General features: G+C 40.9%; 1 protein-coding gene across 3 annotated transcripts in view; it reads right to left on the reverse strand.

Annotated features, from left to right (window-relative positions):
* AKT1 (AKT serine/threonine kinase 1) overlaps positions 1 to 22,547 on the reverse strand; it is a 108,777-nt gene that overhangs the window by 28,436 nt on the left and 57,794 nt on the right. For all 3 annotated transcript variants that reach the window (XM_074956344.1, XM_074956342.1, XM_074956343.1), the window contains exons 5-11: positions 17,059 to 17,206; positions 15,253 to 15,384; positions 15,011 to 15,076; positions 13,885 to 13,953; positions 13,009 to 13,134; positions 11,083 to 11,211; positions 1,194 to 1,408 (exon numbers count right to left, since the gene is read on the reverse strand). In XM_074956344.1, coding sequence (XP_074812445.1) covers positions 1,194 to 1,408; positions 11,083 to 11,211; positions 13,009 to 13,134; positions 13,885 to 13,953; positions 15,011 to 15,076; positions 15,253 to 15,384; positions 17,059 to 17,206 — 885 coding nt within the window. The remainder of the gene's footprint in view (positions 1 to 1,193; positions 1,409 to 11,082; positions 11,212 to 13,008; positions 13,135 to 13,884; positions 13,954 to 15,010; positions 15,077 to 15,252; positions 15,385 to 17,058; positions 17,207 to 22,547) is intronic.

Below are 22,547 nucleotides of genomic sequence, written 5' to 3' on the forward strand. Positions count from 1 at the left end.
ATGTTATTTTTGTATGTGTGGGTTTGGCAGTGGTGCAAATGGTTGTAAGCAGTGCCAGGTCACTGTGGGAAGGTCAAATGTCCTTTGTAATCCTGCGATACTGTACTGGTTGTTGTGTATGAAGTCTTTCACTTATGGTTATCACTAAAAAACCAACAAGAAGGGAGCAGAGAAAGAGGGCTAACTTCACGGCACAGATAACACCATCTACCCACTAAGTTGCGGAGCAGCACTGCTAACAGCCCACTGATTCAACATGGAACTAAGAAACAGAAAACAGAATTGTAGATGTGAAAGCAGTCACTGCAGAGCATGCAAAAGTCATGTTCACTGTGATCTAGAATGGGTTATGTGGTTTGTTTGGGTTATAGCCTTCTGTACAATACAATGGCAGCCAGGGTATTTTGCAGTTCTGCCCCTCTATTACTGCATTTGCTTCCTGTTGCCATTTGGAGTACCCAGTCTGTATCAACATTTAAAACAAGAAAGACGACACCGGTTTGTTGGATCTTCCAACTACCCTTAGTTCCTGATAAATCTGCAATATTTAAAGGGACGCTGTCATCAAAAAAGAAAAAAAAAAATCATCACACTTATCTGAAACCCTGAAAGAAATTAGAGGGGAAAAACACCTTTTCCCTTTTCGTGTGTTTACTTAGGGCTTGTCTACACTGGCACTTTACAGCGCTGCAACTTTCTCGCTCAGGGGTATGAAAAAACACCCCCCGGAGTGCAGCAAGTTTCAGCGCTGTAAAGCACCAGTGTACACAGTGCACCAGCGCTGGGAGCTACGCCCCTCGTGGAGGTGGGTTTTTTATGGCGCTAGGAGAGCTCTCTCCCAGCGCTGCGCCACGACCACACAAGGCACGTTAAAGCGCTGCCGCGGCAGGGCTTTAACGTTGCCAGTGTAGACTAGCCCTTAGTGAAAGCGACCATTTACAAAGTGTGGTTGAACGCACAATTTGCTCTGATTGTGTGGGTTTTTCCAACAGCAACATTGGAGAGAAACTATTTTTAACTCATTTTCTGAAATCCACTGGACAGGCATATGTGTTCTTTTTCGTTTAGTACCTCAGCTGATTGTGCCCCTGTGTTTGTTTTGATGTGGTGGATCCAAACAAGAAATGCGACCATAGCTATCATTGAGAAAACCGAAGAAATTAAAATGTTTGATTTTTAAAAAACGGTCTCACCTTTGCTTAGGATCCTTCTTCAGCAAACCTGACAGAAGAGATTTTGCTTCAGGTGACAAAGTGCGTGGAAACCTAATCTCCTCCATGAGGATAAGTTCAAAGAGCTTCTCATGGTCCTGATTGTAGAAAGGGAGCCGGCCACACATCATTTCATACATTACGACTCCTAAGCCCCACCAGTCTACTGCACGACCATAGTCATTATCTTCCAGCACCTGCAGAAACACAGAGAACAGCTTTAGTAGGTATTCCTGTGCTGTGACTATGCAAGGAATTCAAGTGACAGGGACTTATACTATTATATTCGTTTTCATGCATTTCACAACTCTGCAGGCACAGCATACTTGCTGCAGCCGAGAGAGCAGATCCCGTTGCAGACAACTGACACTAATGCACACCAATGATTTATCCACAGGGAACGCTCTAGGCAAGCAAGAGGGAAAAAAGGCTAGAGAGAGATGGCACTCCCCCACCCCCCTACACACACATTACTTCCATGATATGCATAACCTAATGCCTAGAGGCTGAGAACCCAAGTCTGTTCTCAGATTACAAAGCCAGCTGTTAAATCCTAACTTATTCATTAGAAACCATTCCAAATGGGGCCTCATTTTAAAAACAGGATGCCATTTGGGGGGCAAGAGAGGATTGATTAACCTATTGCTTCAAAGCTACAATCATATCTGTTCCCTCTCCATGTCAACTTGTACGTTTTCTTTATCCTCACCAGAAAAGCTATGCAGCAACCCAGGAAAGACAGCTTGCAAGTTTTAGAAGAATTGCTGAGCTGAATTAAACTGTAAGGGCCCAAGGTTCAAAATAGCTCAGTTCTCTTTTGCACTTCTGGCCTTTATGTTGCCATAAATGGGAGCCAAGTGCTTTTGAAAATCTGGCCCTAAATCTTTTCAATTTGCAGTCTCCTTATTATACACACAGATGTTCAGAAAAAAAAAACTGTTTCTCTCTCAGAGTGGAGAAAATCTACTATTACAATTTTCTCTTACTTAATTGTATCCCCAGGTTTAGGTTGGGTTACATGATATTTGATAGCTTTACTCTCCTTACAGTTCTGCACTTTACTGCTTCTCACTGGTACGAGGTAAAAGCACTGTTTGTTCATTCTTTAGTGCCTTGCAGTGTCAGTGCCTACCCAATTTACAGAACTGCACTTCAGAACCATTTATGCTCAGAAATAAATCTTCAGTAGGACTCAGGACCAAAGAGCCAACTGAAGCCAGAAGTAGTTTGGCCACTAACTTCCATGGGAGCAGAATCTGGCACTTTATGAATTAATTGTTAAGATCCTGTGGATAAAGAGAAAGATCAAGATTTTCTTTGTAAAAAATTGTGTGTGTTCTCTCTATATATTCACTAATTATTTAGTACTCTGCCTTAAAAATTATCTGAACCAGAAAAAAAGTCCTGCAGTAAAAATCCAAAGGCTGTCAGGTATTAGATTACCCCGCACAGGTCTATTTACAGCATCTCTTGCTGTATGATTCACACCAAACGACAGCTGGTTCTACAGCTGCCCCATATATGTATAAGACCAACACAGCTGCTTGTCTGCCAGGATTCCAGGAGCCAGCCTCATCCTTTATGAGGAATCACAGTCTCTAACTTCATAGGAGATAGTGTGAGATAATGCAGTTAGCCATATTTCTGAGCCACACCCTTTCACGAAGCACTTCCTGTTCATTCTAAACCACTTAGGTTACTTCAAATAAAGTAGAAACACATTGCTGCTAGATACACAATAGGAATAATTTTTTTTTTTTTTAAAAAGCCAAGATCAAGTCCTACAAAATCAGGCCTTCTAAAACGCAACAACGATAATTTGGCCAAGATACTAAAAGAACACTAGTTATAATTCAGATTACTAACTAGAACCCTGAATTTCTTACCTCCATACAGCACAAAACAAGTACCAATCCTTATTTTTCAAAGTAAAAAATACTTCTCACAAACCCCACAGTGCTTATATTAATGTTTATACAAAACAGGACAATGATTTAGTCTTACTTTAAGAATGTTCACAACTGAGAAGAGAAAAAATAATATAGAAGTAGCATGAAAGGTACTTATATACCCATGATTTATTGCAATGTGCATGGTAACTGGGAAGCAATAGGTAACAAGGTCATTTAACTTAAATTAAGCGGATGGTCAGTTCACCACAGTTCTTGGCAGCTGTGTGATGGAATTTACAAGAGAAGACACAACAGCTGTAAACAGGACAGTCATCAATATATCTGACACATCAAAGCGGACGCAGTTCAGTCACTGCCATCCATGCACAAGATTCCAATACGAACCTAAAAACAACTATGCAACAACTGTATAAACACGCTCTTATGCTGGATTCAAGTTACAAATAGAGAGGAAAAGAAAGAGACCCCTACTTTTAAGGATACATGACCTTAAACATACAGAATACTCATTCACGCACAATTTCCAGATTTTTTGCATGCTATCAGCCAGATGACAAAAGCCTTCAGAATTTAACACTCCAACCGATAGCTGGGATTTGCAATGAAGGGTGTGAGCTAGGTTAGTCAAAAGGATTTGTCCTTCTGTGTTATGGTTAAGCCAGATCATCATAAATATTAAAGGAAAATATTACAGGTAAAATGATTGAGGGGTAATTCATATAGAAACATTCCGTGGCTGCTTCAGACACATTCCGCGTCAGGAAAAAATTCAAAAGTTAAATAATCTCCAATGAGATTTGCCCAGTCTTTCACTGGCCCACAAAATCCACAGTTATAATCAGAGACTAAAGTTTAACACTGCTTTTAAAAGGGATAATGGCAGATTTAAAGCCATATTTGTAAACAACAAACTGCCTTAGCTGTTTTACTGATAACTCTTTGTGTCAGTGGTTCTCAACCTATGGACTGCTGATGATTCACAAGGAGTTTCTGGTTGTCCATGAGAGCTGGCAGACATGATGGAGCTGGCTCCATCTCCTTGCTTCAAGCTACTTTGACAGGTGCCCAGATTCTTCATTTCAATGAAGCGGCTGGATGGCTGTACAAAGAGCTGGAAAAAATGAACACAGCTGCCTCCCCGCCACTGCTGTGTAGGAGGAGAGTATAAACAGAAGCCTCCAGAAAGGACAAGAGCCATCAGTGGAACAAAACAAAAACAAAAGCAATGTTTCCCAAAGGTAACTTTTCCACGTAATCAATTCCTGTACTTGTGCCTTACGCTGCTATAACTGGAAGAGTGTTTACTCGTGGCTCCATTTCACCCAACTTGGACAAAGAGTAAAATGGAGCCACGGTTTCATTTTCATGCTGTTGTGCACTAGCACAGTGCTCCACTGTCTGGACTGCAAACAGTTCAGGGGAAATGTTTAAAAAGTTTTAAAGAGGGAAGTCATGAAAACATTTCTGCTAATTAAGTTCTGCAAAATGTCTTTAGTACAAAGAAATGTAAAATTCTGAACACAGATTACCTGTCCGTATTGTTCCTTCCAGAAAAGGATAGTACACTATTCACTTTGGGGAATGTATATACATATACATATACACACACACACACATATGTGTGTGTGCATATATATATCTATAATGGTACGTGCTAGCTGCACCTTTGTCCCCTACCTAGTCTCTCTGAGTGTACCTCCTCAGGCGTCAAACCTTGTGCCTTTACCTATCCCAGGCCTGAATTCTGCTTTTCTACCTCTAATTAGACTGGGCCCTAGACCATCAACCCTGTGTATCAATCATGCTTACCCAGCAAGTCTGAGTGAGCTCTGACAACCTGTAGTTCTTCCCTTTGGGAGTCTGACCAGTGTTGTACAGTGACGAAACAGCTTTCCTAAAGGATGGTTTATTTTGCAGAAGGAATAAAGCATTTAGAGCAAAAAAGAGGGTCACTCACCTTGTGCAGTAACTGAGGTTCTTCAAGATGTGTCCCCCTGTCGGTGCTCCACTTCAGGTGATTGGGCGCCCCATGCCTCTAGTCAGAGAGCTTTGACAGCACTACCCGGTTAGGCTGCACATGCGCTCTCCCTGTCTCACACCTGTAGCAGTGGTTAACTAGCGCTGTGTGGCCAATCCCCATCTCAGTTCTTTCTCAACTGCAGAGGACCTTGCAAAAACTCCAAAGCAGAGGGGAGGAAGGTGGGTAGTGAAGCACTCACAGGGACATACATCTCGAAGAACCTCAGTTACTGCACCCTCTCTTCTTCTTCAAGTGATGTCCTTGTGGGTGCTGCACTTCAGGTGACTGTAAAGCAGTGCCCCTCAGTGGAAAGGAGGGGCTTCAGAGTTGGATCAGATGATAGGACCGTGAGTCCTAATAAAAAGTGTCAGATGTCAAATCTTGCTTGATTGCGTAGTGCTGAATGAATGTGTGGGCCGAGGACCAAGTGGTTGCTTTACATGTCTAATAGTCACAGCATTAAGGAAGGCTACCAACGGGGAGAGCGACCTGGTAGAATGCAGTCTAACCCCCCAGTGGGGGTTGAAGTTCGTCTTGGCGTTAGCAGAGATGAATGCACTCTGAAATCCATTTGGAGAGTCTCTGCTTATATATAGCTTCTCCTTTGGATCTCTCCGTAGTTCAGAGAAACAAACAGTTTTGGTGCCTTCCTGAATAGTTTAGTCCATTTGAGATAAAAGGCTAGTGCCCTTCTGACACCTAGAGGATGAAGTGCTGCTTTTTGCCTGTTGTTATGAAGTTTAGGGAAGAATGTGACAGCTATCAAGATGACCCTGGATAGGTCAGTCTTGATCTTTTATATGACCCTAGACAACTATGGGGTAAGAGAGAAAGCATAAAAACGAGGTGCAGCCCATCTGAGGAGGAAGGCATTGTCTATGGATCCTGGCCCCAACCCCACTTTGGAGCAAAATGATGGGCATGTGCTGTTCTGACTCATGGCAAGTAGACCTCCGGTGGGGAAACCCCATCGCTGGAATACATGCTGTATCACCGAGGTATTTATTTCCCACTCACGACTGTAGGAGAACTTTCTGCTTAACATGTCTGTTGTGGTGTTGTGACGTCCCAGAAGATAGGAGGCTGACATGGTGATGTTATGATGGATGCACCAGTTCCACAGTCTTAAAGCCTTGGCGCAGAGGGAGCGTGACCTTGCTCCTCCATGTTTGTTTATATAGAACATGCAAGCAACGTTGTCCATCGGGATCTGTATGGTTTTGTTCTTGATCATAGGCAGAAAGTGGGTTCATGGGTTGCGAACTGCTTGCAGTTGCAGAACGTTTATGTGCAGTGCTGATTCTGAAGAAGACCACCTGTGCTGTACTGTCAGGTTGTTTAGATGGACCTCCCAGCCCACTAGGGAGACATCCATTGTGATTATCATTGTGGGGGAATCTGTAGAAAGGGGACCCCTGCACACACGTTGTGTGAATGGGACCACCACTCTAGCGAGTTCATGACCTTTTGTGGTATGTTGAGAGGCTTGCTCGGACTGTGTTTGTGGGGGATATACACTGTCCTGTGCCACCCTTGTAGGTAGCCCATGTGTAATCTGGTATGTTTTACGATGGAGGTGGTTGCCACCATGTGGCCTAGTAGTTTGAGGCAAGTTCTGGAAGATGTTTGTGGACTGTTCACTGTAGTGTTGATCAGATTCACTAGTGACAAATCTCTGTGGCGGTAGTGAAGCTTTCGCCTCCAACGAGTTTAGGTGAGCCCCAGTGAATTCTAGTTCTTGTACTGGTGTCACTGTTGGCTTTTGATGTTTATTTGGAGACTGAGTTTTGTAAAAAGTGATGTTGTCTTTTGTGTGGCTTTGATGGCTTCTTCCCAAGTGGGGGCTTTGAGTAGACTGTTGTCTAAACATGGGTACATCATGACCCTTTGCTTGCATAGATGGGCTGCTACCACTGCTAGAACTTTGGAAAAAACTTGAGAGGCCATGGAGAGGCCAAAGAGCAGTACCTTGTACTGATAGTGATCTTGTCCCAAAACAAATTGGAGGAACCGCCTGTGTGATGGATGTCTGGCGACATGAAAGTATGAGTCTTGCAGGTCGAGGGCTGAAAACCAGTCCTCTCATGGGATTACTGTTGCTAAAGTAACCATCCTGACAAAAGTGTTTTGACAAATTTGTTTAGGTTTCTCAGACCAAGAATGGGTCTCCAAACCCTGGATTAAGAAATATGGGAATAAAATCCCTTCCCTCTGTGTTGTACCGATACTGGTTCTACTGCACCCAAGTGCAGGAGATGGTCTACTTCCTATCTCAGAAGGTGTTCGTGAGGGTAGGTGGGGGGAATAGAAGTGAACTGGATGGACTAACTGGTGATGATAATTTCCAGCACCCATTTGTCTGGAGTAATAATTTGCCATGTTGGTAGAAAGAGGTTTCAGCAACTGGAATTGGGAGAGGTCTCTTGGACCCTCAACCAAACCATCAAATTTGATATTTCGGTCCAGGCTGTTATGATGTAGGAGATTGAGATGGGAGTGGCCTACGTCTTGTGGGTCTTTGTCTCTACCTCTGGGCGTCATATTACGTCTGCGGCTGTGTGTAAGGCACTGGTCTTGAGTGTTCTGATGGGTAATATATGACCTGTTTTCGTTTTTGTGCAGGTGTGTAGATGCCTAAAGACCGAAGAGTCGCTTTAGAGTCTTTCAATGCATGGAGGGACTCGTCAGTCTTACCTGCAAATAATTTTGACCTTCAAAGGGAAGATCCTCTCTGGTGGATTGCAGCTCCTTTGGGAATCCAGACAGGTGGAGCCAAGAGGCACATTGCATTACTATGGCAGTTGCAATGGATCTTGCCACTGTGTTTGCTGAGTCTAAGGATGCCTGAAGATCTGTTCTTGCCAGGAGATGGCCTTCAGAAATGACTGACCTAAATTGCTCCTTTTTGTCTTCAGGGATAATGTCAATAAATTCAAACAGTTTTGAGTAATCTGTGTGATTGTATTTCGCCATCATGGCTTCATAGTTGGCTATTCTGAACTATAATGTTGCTGATGAATAGGTCTTGTGATCAAAAAGATCCCATCTTTTCCACTCTATCATATGGGGTGGTCCTCGAATGGTGTTGCCTGCCCTGCTCGTTGACAGCTTCTATGAGTTTGGCTGGGGGTGTGAAAATAGAAACTCTAGGTCCTTCAATGGGACACAACACTTCTTATCCACCCTCTTACAAGTAGTGGGGGGATTGCTGTGGGTGTCTGCCAGATAGTCTTGGCAGGATGCATGAGTGCCTCATTGTAGGAAGGGCTATTTTACAGGAGGCTGATGTGTGTAATATGTCCACCCAACTTGTGTTGGGAATCAACAACCTCTTCCAGGGGGATTTGGAGCGTGTCTGCAATTCTTTTAAACAGCTCCTGAACTTGCTTAAAATTGTCTCCTACTGTAGGTAGCAGAAGCATGATGGTTTCATCTGGAGAGGAAGAGGAGGTGTTAGCTGCAGAAGTGGCCTCCTGATCTAGAGCCTCCTGTTTCCTTAAGAGTCTCCTCAGGGAGCTCACAGAGCCCATCCTCTGACGCTGATGGGAAGCATCTCTGTCCTTCCCTGGAGTTACTGGGAAGCTTGGAATAATGTTCCCTACGGGTCCCAGTATGGCAGGAATGACACTCGTGGTGGCATCCATGGATGTCCATACTACCCCTGGGTGCCAGCTCTGGAGCGGTGTCCTGGCTGTTCCTATAGATCTGGTCTGTCGATTCTCTGGATGGGTGAAGAGTGGTGTGAGGAACAAACATCTCCCTCCTCATCATTGGCCTCCTCGCTGGAAAAAGGAGAGGCAGATCTGTTTGTCTGTCTGTATAATGGTGCCGAATGTACCGACGCTGTATCAGTACTGAAAAGAGGTGATTCTGGTGCCGCAGCAACTACTAAGTCCTTATGTCGGAAAAATTGGTGCATTCCAAGAGATCTCAGTACCAAAGATGGAATCTGTAATTGTTGCAGTACTGGGAATTGTTGTGGTACCAGGAGGTATTGCGGCACCAGGAGAATCGGTGCTGATTATGTCCGTACCAAAGGAGGTAAAGTAGACTTTGGTACCGCTGTCTCTACACTATGCGCCAGAGGGCCAGGAGATGGCGCCATAAGCTGAAGCACTGCAGAGGTGCTCAATACGGAGTGTTTAATTGCTGCAGTTGGTGTCATGGTAGAAGGGGTGGTCTTGTCTCTGCAGTCCTTCTGAGAGCCTGCCCACTTAGGGTCTTTGGCCTTAGTGGCACTAGTAGGTACTTAGCCGTGGCATGGTTTGTACTGATGATAGGGAGAGTTGGAGAACGCTTCTTTTTCAAGACTCCTTTCATAGGAGAAGTGGTAGCTCTCTTCTTCGTCTTTTTTCTGAGAGATAGGTCCTTCCTGTGCAGAATCAGTGAGGGAAGTCTGTCAGAAGCCGAGGTATGCAAGCGGTGATCAGGAGGAGTTTGTGATCTCAGGTCAGAGGCTGGGCAGAGAGATTTCTCCATGAAGATGAGTTTAAGCTCCTTGCTTTGGCAACAAAAGCACTTCTGAGGTACATGAGTTTCCCTCAAGCAGCAGACACGCTAGGAACGTCCATCCAAACTTCTGAGGTACATGAGTTTCCCTCAAGCAGCAGACATGCTAGGAACGTCCATCCAAACTTCTGAGGTACATGCGTTTCCCCCAAGCAGCAGACACACTAGGAATGTCCATCTGAGACTGGAACTGCCTCTTGGCAGGAGAGGCAACGTTGAAAGCCCAGAGACCCAGGCATTCACAGATAAAATTATCCCCGAGAGGAGTGAATGAAAACAAAGAAAAAAAAATTTTTTTTTTAAAATGGGGAGAAAAAAGAAAAAGAAAAAGGGATAGGAAACAAATTCTACCTAACTATTCAATCTACTACACTATACAGCTAATCCTAAATTTAAAGGTAAGTCGTACAGAGGCACTGCTGAAGCTCTGACTTGGATCACGGGTGATGGAGAAGGAACTGACAGAGGGTTGGCAGCTAGTCAACTGCCGCTACAAGCACAATACAAAGAGAGCACATGTGCAGCCCTCCTGGGTACTGCTGTAAAAATTCTCCGACAAGAGGCACAGGGGCGTACAATCACCTGAAGTGGAGCACCCACAGGGACATCACTTGAAGAACAGATTTTAGAACATCAGTCTATCTTACCTAAAGCCTTACCATCCTCTGATGGTAACCTAAGAGGGTAACTTCTTCAGATACCCCCTTTGGGTGCCTATCCTTCAATCTGGTTCCCCTGGACCAACTTCCTCCTAACCACCACTCCCCATATTCCTCAAGTCTTCCTTTTCAATCCTGCCACAGTTCTTTTGATCTTCTGCTTCCCAGGACCATTCCTGTCCTGGCTTTGTCTCTAAATGTCTCTTTAGGGTTTGCTGAGAAGTGGCTTGTCTTGAGCCATGCTATTCCCCAGGCTGCTTGTTCTTTCTTACAGACCCCTATTAAACTAGACCAATAGATTCATACAGGGAGCATCCCAATAACCACATCAACATACAGCATTCATAAATTATTATATAGAGCAGTTCCACATCCATCACAAAAGTTACTCATTTAATTTTTAAAGGATTTGAAATATATTCAAAATATTTTTCTATAGCTATTTAATTTTAAAAATTTAATATAAAATATATCCTGCTATATAATTATAACTTTTTATATACTCCCTGAAGTGAACTGTACTTTTCTCTTCTTAAAGACGCACAGACAGAAGAAAATAACCTATGTGAAAACATTTAACATTTCTCTATACTAATGAAATTTTGCAGAACTATGAATAAAAAGGTTTTTATCTATATCATAAAATATACACATTTTTACAAATAAACAGTGCAGTTAGTACAGGAAATATTTAAATAACAATTCTGCTATCTCAAGAATGGCATTTATTTAAGAATATAGTTAGGTACAATAGCTGTAATAAAAGGTACCTCTGGTGCAAGATATTCTGGAGTGCCACAGAAAGTCTTCATTGTTGCTCCATCCTTGATACCTTCTTTGCATAGCCCAAAGTCTGTTATTTTTATGTGTCCATCTTTATCCAGCATAAGATTTTCCAACTTAGATAAAAATCCAAATTAAAATGGTCATTAGATACACAATCCATAGACTTGAGTGAGTTTGTAAAATACTTGGATTTCTGCAGGTTATTCTTTTCAGCCCTGTTCACCCTGGGATAAGAATTATACTAGCTACCAAAGCACATATAATGTAAATATACATTTATATCATTTCCCTTAGGGATAACTTCAGAAAAGTAACTTGAGATCATTGGGCAGTTGACATACATGTAGTGAGAATACAGAAAACAGTCATACTACATCTAAGCTTCTTAAATGTTACAGTCAGCAAAAGCACAAATTTAAAAACAAAGAAACTCCTTTGCCCCTGCTTTTACTTAGAGCATCTTTCATAGGCCATTTCAATACTGACAGAGGTTTGCAGCAGTGACAAAAACAATGGATCAATTTAAAGCTAAGGGATCAATTTACAATAGCACACTGTACATGGTAAATATGCTGTAAATTTACTCAGAATTTGATAATTATATAAAAACTGAGAGAATGCTGGCACTATCCATTTCCGATGGCACTACCCATAGCTCATGAAAATAAAGCTCTATATGCTGACGGTACTTATGCTATAGGGTGGGGTTTTCAAAGGAGCCTCAGAGAGAGAGGTGCTTAACTCCTACTGAATTTCACAACAGCTTGAATATTCATAGATTCCAAGGCCAAAAGGGACCATTGTGATCATCTAGTCTGACTACCTATATAACACAGGCCAGAGAACTTCCCCAAAATAATGTGTAGACCAGATCTTTTAGAAAAAAACATCCAATCTTGATTTAAAAATTGTCAGTGATGGAGAATCCATCATGACCCTTGGTAAGTTTCTCCAATGGTTAATTACGCTCACTGTTAAAAATTTACATCTTATTTCCAGACTGAATTTGTTTAGCTTCAATTTACAGCCACTGGATTTTGTTATATCTTTCTCTGCTAGACTGAAGAGCCCATTATTAAATATTTGTTCACTGTGTAGACACTGAACAGACTGTAATCGAGTCACCCCTTAATCTTCTCTTTGGTAAATTAACTAGATTGAGCTCCCTGAGTCTTTCGCTATACGGCACGTTTTCTAAACCTTGAATTATTCTTGTGGCTCTTTTCTGAACTCTCTCCAGTTTATCCACATCCCTATATACACAGCGCCTTTCATCTAGATGGCTTCTAAAATGAACTGTGGACTGAAAGAATAGTAATAGCACTTCTCATACATTTCTGGTGAGGGAATGCAGCCATCATTCTTAATCAGAAAGAACACAAAAGTTTGTATGATTCATTTTTCCCCCTCAAATAGAAAAGCCAAGGAAAACGTAGCCAGTTTTAACTGCAAGTGAAAAATAGGACAAGGGAGCAGAATGTTCACACAGTCTGAATTTGTACATAGAGTGGGAAATTGACCAAGACACCACAAATACCCTCCATCACTTAGAAGAACTACCAGGGTCTTTTTCATAATAAAGTGGTCAATTCTTTAATTTCATAACCATGTGAAGATGCATCCCCAATAACAGAGTGCCCCTTCGTATTCTACCAAGGCACTGGTTCCATACACTTGGGGAGAATCAATCCCAAAAATTCGCTTTCTGCAGCAGTAGAGTATTCAAGTGCTTAGTTTGAGATCTTATAACAATCATGGCCAACAATAATATAGCTGTAATATTTCTGTTATAACAAAGTTTGGTGGATAGATTTATTGTATTTAAGTGTAATCAGCTTCTGTGACTTTAAGAACTGTAATAGTCCAAACCCATTTTTAATAGCCTATGAAATGAACAGTCTTCTAAGTACCTTTAAATCTCTATAAACCACATTCTTCTCTGAATGCAGGTAATCCAGTGCTGATACAATCTCAGCTCCATAAAACCGAGCCCGGTCTTCAGAAAAGACACGCTCTCTTGACAGATGGAAAAACAACTACAACAGCAAGAATTTATTACATTTAGAATGCACATACTTCTGAGTTATGTACTATACGTTATAGACAATCCTGCCTGGAATCAGATATTTACCCAGAAAGGAACCTTTTTCCCCCGGACACAGCTGTGCTCCGAAACATTCTAAAAGCTGCACCATAAATTAAATGATTAAACGTAAGTGTAATAATATATTTCAAATTCATAGCTGCTCTATTTGACAATTTGATGTACTATTAATTTTTATCAGTATATATAAACAACTAAAACAAATCAAAAAAATTTCTTAGCTCGTTACTTATTAAACCAGATTTTTATTGCATTACTTTAAAAGCAGGAGATTCCTTATTTGACATAAATTGGATTTCTCTTCTTCTGAAATGTCTCACAGTATGTGTTTTCATTTACAGCTCTGTCCTCGAAGTACCGTGTGCTTTGAAATTATAATACAAAAAGCTTCAACGGTGTAGAGAAAGCAGCAACAAGATGTATAAACCTCCTGCACCAATAAAGACAGACTTTAAGATACTAGTATAATTTTTGTTAACTAGGGGCTCACCCCTGAAAATCCTTACTCATGTATGTAGTCCTAACTCATGTGAACAGCCCCACTGATGTAGGACTACTCATGTGAGTTAGGGCTACATATATGAGTAAGTTAATGAGGGCTCAAAGACAGCAAATCCTAACATGAAACTGAATACAAAAAAATATAGGAAAATCCCAAAGCCTTTTAACGTGGTTTCCTTACCTCTCCTCCATTAGCATACTCCATAACAAAACACAAACGATCATGTGTCTGAAAGGAATACTTTAAAGCCTGAAACAAATTTAAACAAAGACTTAGCAGAGATCCCATATCAAGATTTACAAAAGCGCTTTCAGTGAAGTTTTAGAAACAGGGACAGAGAGAAAATACATTATATTGTAATAATATTTTATAGAAACTTCTCTCTGATACATTCTTCAGCAGCATTTCTTCATCACTGATCCCATGGTGGTTTTACTAAAACAACATATAGGTCAGATATGGGAGTTTAACTAAAGTAGGGATCAATTCTGGAAAAACACACATGGATCAAAAAAAAATTGTCAAAGGGTTATATTACTATTGGACAGTTATATCTCTGTCCCTTCTGCTTTCTCTACTGCTGCTGCTCCAGGCTGACAGCCAGCCAGGGGATTGAGAAATTCTGTCAATATGCATTTACCATCAATTCACAAAAAACAGAACAGGAACGGAGAGTGATGAAATGTCATGAAGTGCCTTCATCCAGTTGTGTCATGTACATTCCTGCATCACAAGTTCCATCATCTTGTTTGCCACACCCTTGGATTTATTTTGTTTGGGTCATAACCCAGGCTTACAGCTAGGTTTTCAAGCCAGGCAGTTGCAGCCCTTTGGTTTGAAGATATATTTTGATTTATGCAAGCATACAATTATATACAAACAATGATGTCAATCTGGTGGCACATTTGAATCAATAACATCTTGTGCAGGAAGCGAGGATCAGATTTTGGGGTTTGTCAACTCTGACAGTATTCTGTAATAAAAAGTAAACAAACATATGCCATAGACTGGACACAGTACAGTATATTTTCAAAAGTGACCAATGATTCTGGGGGCCCAAACTGAGACACCATAAAGCATCTCTGATTTTCAGGAAGTGCTGAGCATCTACGCTCTGAAAATCAGGATCTTTGAAAGCGTCGCAAGTTGTCCACCCCAAAAATAAAGGTACCCCAAAACACTACTTACTGTTAAAAACCCAGACCTGTGAGACTTGTTTTATCATCATGATAATAAGGAGGAAAGCCGTAGCTGTCACAATGCTCAATTTGCTTACCAGATGTACTAAAAAAGGAGGAACACTTACTGTCAAGAACGGGTGCCTCGAATTCTGTAAAACCCGGTTTTCTGTCAGCGTGTGAGCTACTTCATCCTGCAATGCCACCCAGAGAAAGTTATCAATGCAATCACTAAAGAACAAGAGTTCGATTAACAACAGCAAATACGTGGTCACATACACAGGGTAAATTGCAACCCTGAGGTCACTCTTTAGAAGCTAGAGGGTTACACCAGGGGTGAACTGGGCCCAGAATGTTCTAATTTACTCACCTTTGCAACAATAACTTCCTTCTTCAGGATTTTCATAGCATAATATCGTCCAGTTGCTTTTTCTTTGACTAGAATGACCTTGCCAAAAGTGCCTTTTCCCAGTAGTTTAAGGTATTCAAACTCATTCATGGTCTGTTAAAGATATTTAAGTTAAATATAGGTCATGGCCAACTTCATAATACATGTAAATACTGTCTAAAGTAGATGAATTTACTGTTTTGGTCAGTTAAAATGATGCATATACCGTTTATGATTTGCTTCTAGAGAGTTAAAATAAAAAACTAGTTCTTCAAAAAGAGTATGATTGTTACACTTCCAAGGATATGACACTTCAAACCCATAGAATTGCTTAATAAAGAAAAAAAACTCTCCTCCATGTAACAGAATTTCTTCACGTGAAATAGGTAAGAGCCAAAATAGGTGTTTTATTCACGCAACCTATGTCAGTGCGCAAGCTTGGGAAGGCCATCCACATCTCTCATTCTAAAGATCTGTCAGTCTGATTCCCACTCTGAGGTTCTGACATGAGAATAAGTCTCCCCATATTTATGGGGGATCAGCTTTGCTGTGACCCACGGAACAGTGCCAGAAAATGTGCAGAAACCACACTGCACACAGACTATCTTTCTCCTTCTTGTTTGTTTTTCTATTAGAAAAGGTGGAGGGAAAATAGGAAAGGGTTTGTCTCTTAGATCCTATTCCAGCATCTTCAAGGGATAGTGCCAAGAAGATCTGTGTATCCAGGGGCTCACAAGTTCCTTGCTAGAAAGGATTATGAGATGCTCCTGATAACAGCTTTCTTGCTCCCTGAAAGCATGATGAACTCTACTCCCACACTGTATGCTCTGCAAGGACTGGTTTAGTTCACTTTGAAATGCATTAACAAAAGCAAGACTGCACTTTTGGTTGTGTGGGACAATTGGTTTCAGGATTTAAACCAGGGGTACTCAATTTTCTTTGTCAAGGTCCACATTTCTTGGTCAAAACATAGTCAAGGTCCAGACTCCAGAGAAAATAATTCAAAAATAACAACAACGATAATAAGAAGTAAATAAAAAGATGTCAGGGTCCATTCAAATGCGTCTGGCAGTCTGGATTTGGCCCATGAACCACCTATTGACTATTCCCGATCTGAACAGTCAGTCATTCAGACCTCTCCTTACTCAGAATGAATCAGCTCACCAGAGCTGAGAAACTTTCCACCACCTCCATGACACACTAGCCAAGCTAGTGAGGTCCAGTCCTTTTAAAATTCACCTGCAGCATCCTACTGGAACCCTCCGGCAAGATGCTAAGGGCCCAATCAGTAGGGGTCATATTAAACTGATGGCAGCCGTGGTTCAGAGTGGCATATGGGTAGTTGCCCAGGTTGGTATAAATTTAATTTTGTAGCATAACCAAGCGTCAAAGCATACGGTGCATGTTCATTAATGATGCAATTTGACAGGCATGATCCTTTTGCTGTTCATTGTTTTGGTTCATTTTCCCAAAACACAGGCACAACTCTGGGAACAAATGGAAGTGAGAGGGGCAAGGGCACAGAAGAAAGCCTTACTATAATTTACAGAGTGGGATCTTCTCACAAATAAATATATTGCTATGGGGGGGGAGGGGTGTCTTAATGGCTGCCTCTCGCTTGGATTCAGTATACCTAATAGTGCTCCTCCCCTTATAATTATTCAGGATCTAAAGGATTACTGGCTGACAGCTGACGCTGGACTCAAAGCTTGGAGCTGTGGCATTAGCTAGGTGTGCACATGTAACAAGGTTCCCTTTAAAAACACTGATCCTGCTATACTAACTTACCACTTTATGTTTTGGTTTTGTCATAGAAACTTCCATTTCTTCAGCACCTGAATTATCACTAGGGGAACCAGATCTAAAATCCATCATTTCTTCCTCCTGTTTCTTAAGGCTGTCTGCTACTGTTTGGATGGCTTTTGTCCATTCTTCCCTGAGAAAATGTAAGCAATGACATTTGTTATTCATGACCTCAGATTACCATCTGCCTCAGCAAGAGTCTGAAAAACATAAAGCTTGATTATCTGATAATGTCAAACCAGTTCAATGAATGGTGAAAAATCCCATGTGTTTTTAGATGTAAAAGTTGGGGTTCAAAAAAACACTTTTAATGTATATATCCATTATTACAGCTATTAATTGTTTTACAAACAGGAGATGACTCAAGTCCCTGCAATATGAATACAATAACTAGGACCTTCAATATATAGCAAAATTTCTAAAATGCACATTCAATCTTTAGGGCAACACATTGTCTAAAGATACACACATTACATCTCAACATTAGGCCTGCCAAAGCCAAAATGTACAAGGCATCTCCACAGCACAGAACTATTTAACACACCCTCGCTTTTTCACAGTACATTGTAACAAAAACATGCAAGAGTTCGACACATAGTGACAACTCATCACACACTTATGCCATTTTTTAAATGAATATATGTTTTCCAGTACCAGATAACACTGCCCAGGGTTCTTGGGCTGTCAGAGAGGACACTAAATGTGTTGCAATGCTTGTATACAATATACAGCGTTTAACAAAATATCTCTGCTTTTGTTGGTTGTTCTCGCCTGCTTTGAGATCCCCCCCCCCCCCCCAATAGTATTTTTGATCTGAGATGCGGGTACTAGGTTACAGGAACTAGGTTACAGGAACGTGTCCACAATTATTTCAGCAATGGATGCTCTAGTATCGCACCCCATTCCTTTGGAGAAACTCCAATTGCAGTGAAAGTGTCCTGTGGGGAATTTTACACTGTAGGAAGCTGCTGGAGTAAATGTTCTTGCCATTCTGGTTCATTTCAATGCAAGTCTACCAAAACAACAACTCGCATACAAAGAATCGCTTATTTTAAGTTTGTAACTGTAACCATGTCAGGTATTTTCCCTCATCCCTACCCCCAACTTGCTAGAAAGGCCAAAACAAAAAATACAGTGGATTAAGTTTGGGTATCGGTAGATTGACAAAAGTGGTAATTAGCAGCGAAGGAAAAAGTGCTGGGTTTTTTTGGTGAATCTTACGAGGTTTCTACTGAGCACTTACCTACATTAGAAAAATGGGTTGAGATTCAGTTGGTGTATTAACTTACCTCAGTCTAGCCACAACTTTTTTCCTACCCTGGACAAACTGCGGTGCCTTCTACTTCAAATAAGCAGGTGAAGGTGTACTCAGGTAAAAAAACCTAGCCTACATCTTGACCTGCTCTGTCAAGTTAAAAGGTGTTGCAATATATACACACACTAGGAAAAAGATCATGGTTAGGAGAGGTTAATTAACACACCCGGGCCTGCAGACAAGCCCTTAGGAGATGAGCTTGCTATGTCCCTAATACACCCAAACTCTTGGTACCAATGGACAAGAGCCAAAAAATGGAAGTTTGATATTCTAAATGGCTGTGAAAAGCCCTGGAAACCTATTGGACTGGCCCACTTCTTTGTCCTTAAAATAAAATTTGCACTTGGTAAGCAGTATTCACCGACTGAAGCCAAAATAGAGCTGAAAACAGGAACATGCTTCCTTTTAAACTGTTTCCATAGACTTCATTTTCTAGATTTATTTACAGCACAATTCCTGACAAAGAACAGAATGAAGCCAAAGGAAACAGCACTGAGAAGCTGATGAATTTCAGAAATCTTTGCTGAATTACACTGCTCCGCCAATTAACATCAACACCCACATTTTAGCAACCTATTTATTCAATATTGAAACAGCTACATGTGAAATGTCCTGCGATTAACAACATCATAAATACTGGACAGGACTATCCAATTTACAAAAGATTTTCAGAAGTGTTTGGCATTGGCCTAACCCTGCTCCCACTAAGTCACAGGTAAAAAACTCCCAGTAACTACAATCGGAGCAGAGATAGACCAGTGCTTAATACTTTGGAAAATCCCCCCTTACAGCTAGACAGGGAAAAGTAATTAAGAGCATTTAATTCTAAAATTCTGGAAAGAGTGACTCTGCAGCACAGGCTCCCATGATTACATTCAAAAGATCTGCCTAATAAGAAGAAAGTGTTAAAAATGTTTAAGATGCAGATACTGCTGTGTCCACTTCATCATAACATACAAATTTTTAAAATACGCCTCCACAACTGCACCTCCAAATATGCACTGGAGTGAACACACTAGAGTAAGTAGTTTGCGGGCAGCTACACAGAATTTGGGGAGATATGTTTCCCAGGTGCATTGTGAGGGGCGATTGAAAAAAATTAGCTTTAGACAGTACATCTTTCAAAACAGCTGAACTTCAGTTTGAAAAATAAAATAGGAAAAAACAAATACAAGGTCCAGGCAAGAGAGAGTATCTGGCATACAATTCTAATTAAAAATATAGCAGCTACACTGGCATTACCTTGTAAACCCCTCACTCTCGCCCTGCAGTACCTTGAATTTTTCACTGTCTGAATAATACACTTGTCCTATCTAGTTTCTTTAGGCAAATTATGTTCAATTTAGTATTCTCTGTCTGGAGAATATCTGCCTATCCTCAAAGAGGGGATGTGGAGTGAAGTTAGCAAAACCTGTGGATTTTGTCCAGGCAACCTTAACTTGCATGATCAACCCTTGCTCAGAAGATCCTCAGACACTGGAGTCTTGAGGTGAGGCCCTTGAGATGCCAAGTGGTCACATCTGCACACGGAATAATAGTTTCTGAACAAAGGCACAGATTTTTCTTCAACATCAGGAATGCCTGTCTTTATGCCCCACCTCTAAACATTAAAAATAACCATTACAAAGAAAACATCCTTCCTCCATTTGTGTTCACATTTCTCCATTTCCCTCTTAAAAGCAGCTTTTGGGTTTAAAGAATAAAAGGACATTCAAGCTACATCTACTTTTAAGTCTATTTTTAGATCTCTTTTACTGATTTTGGGTGAAATGCCACTGACTTCACTGGGGCCAGGATTTCACCCTTAGATCCTGTCTACACTGGCGGAGGCATGCAGGCTACGTGTAGCTAGAAGCCAGAGTGAAAGGCAGACTGTGTCCACACTCAGTGCAGTGTATAGCTACACAAGGCAGCGAAAGGCTCTGGGAGTGGGGAGGCAGTGGGGAAAGGTTCTTGCAGATCCCTGCTGACGGAGCCTTTCCCCAGGCACTGCAGCAGGAAAAGGCTCCAACAGCAGGATGCTACACTGCTAAAAATGGCAGTGTTGATGTGGGAAGCACTGTGTGGGCATGCAGAGCACCACATACAGTATATACCTTGGGGTTCAGGCGTGTAGGGCACTCTACTCTACTCACCTAAGCCGTCTACACTGCTATTTATACCCATGCTAGCTGGGCGTGCAGTGTGTGTATTCTACATGCCACCGCAAGTGTAGATGTACCTTCAGACTATCTTCCAAATGTATGTTGCAGAGATGACTAGTATTAGCAGTTCCAGGCTGTGATGCAGCCAAGGTGGATTTGATTTAACCATAGTTTTACATAAAAGTGCATTCCTGCTGGTTGTTATAAACTTAATACATATTCTTCACAACTCAGAGATAGATGTAGGTTTCATTTTTAGAAGGTACACACTATTCATTTTTAAACAGTGATTTATTTTGAAAACTTTTCTGATTAGTTTTACAGCTATATTAGAAAATGAATGAATGATTAGTTGGTTATTTCATTTACCAAAGGTAATTGAAGCAGATATTTATGAAGTCATTGGGAGGTGAACTATCTCCAATTCAACAGGTTAATCATTAATATTTGGAGGATTTTCTTGCCATGCTGTATGAGGAGGAGAACATCACTAGACAGACATTTAAATTGTTCTATTTAACTAAAATGACGTTAAGTATTGTGGATTTTTTTTTCAACAGCAAAGATATAATATTTTAACAAAAAAGCATATGTCCCTCGCTTCTCACATTTATCTCCAGACTTCTTCTCCTTGTCCAGATCTATTCTGCCCCCAACAATCTTCTATTCATTGAACTTTTTGAAACTTTGCACTTTTAGAGAGAGGTAAGGGATTGACTCTGTGTACACAAATTTGCAGAGAGACAATAGAATTGAGGTCTTTTATTTTTCACCTCTATATGTTATTTATTTATTTTAAAACATTTTTGCTGTTAACAAGCATGTTACCTCTGGAGACATAAATCCATAATTTGAGAACTGAAAAACTAAGCATCTCTGATGGTATCTTCTAGACTGAGCACTGAGTCCCATTGGGTAGATAGAAAGATTAACCGAAATAATCTATACAGAAGCTTGTGGAACCCCATACAATTGGGTCCCTAATCCACGAACTATTGGAACTCATTTACAAAACTTTTCTTAAACATTACATGAATATATTGTCTCATAGTCATATAGAATTAGAATGTATAATCCCTATTCCATGATGAGATATCTCTGAGCTATAATGTATCTTAATTAAAGCTATCTTTAGATAGGCTTTTTCCTCAAAAAGCATTTTATAAAAAAAATCTGATTTAAATTTTAAAAAAATCTGATTTTTCTGATTTTTTTTTTAAAAATCATTGATTTTTATCCACCCTGGATGCAGCCTTTCTAATTGGTTGGGAGGGACGAAAGGAAGACTGAAATGCAATCCCCCTGAAATGGACGGTGTCTCGTTCATTTTGGGGGCCATCTGCTACAAAGTGATAAAAGAAAACACGTAATTTACTTTTCTTTGCTTTAGTTTGTTTTCATCCTCCCCATGTCCTCATAACAGAATCATAAGCCATTAATATGACACCAACTGGAATCAATGAATGAAAGACTAAGTAGAAAATAAGCTAAGAGAATCAGGTAAAAATGTGTGGAGGTTAAAGACAAATATTGTGCCTGTCATACATAAGGGGGGGATTTTAAATACCCCACAATGATACCGGGGAACAATCTAAATTCAACAGCTGAACAGCAATTTAAATATTTAAACAGCCAGTAGCTGTAAACAGCTACGCTGGGATCTGTTCTCTCAGCAGGTAAGAGATCAATTCTCCACTAGTCAGAGTACAGGATACATTCTTTTAGCTCTGTTTCCTTCAACAGCTGAAATACAAGTCTCAGGCAGCAGCATATTACTTCTCTGTCATCACTTTTATCATCTTATTTACATAACCCATTAGCAGGTGGTAGCAATACAACTAACTTGTTCCTTAAAAAGGTGTCCTCAGAAAGGGTCAGTAGGCGGAGACAGCTCAACTCTACTGGGATTTTTGTTTTGCTTTGTGCTGACCTCTCCCCGTAATCTCAAGGTGGGAGAACCTTTATTTCTTACGCAACGAGAGCCATGAAATCAACAACTCGCGTGGGGCTGAGCA

Source organism: Natator depressus, chromosome 6 (assembly GCF_965152275.1).
Source record: "Natator depressus isolate rNatDep1 chromosome 6, rNatDep2.hap1, whole genome shotgun sequence".
NCBI lineage: Eukaryota > Metazoa > Chordata > Testudines > Cheloniidae > Natator > Natator depressus.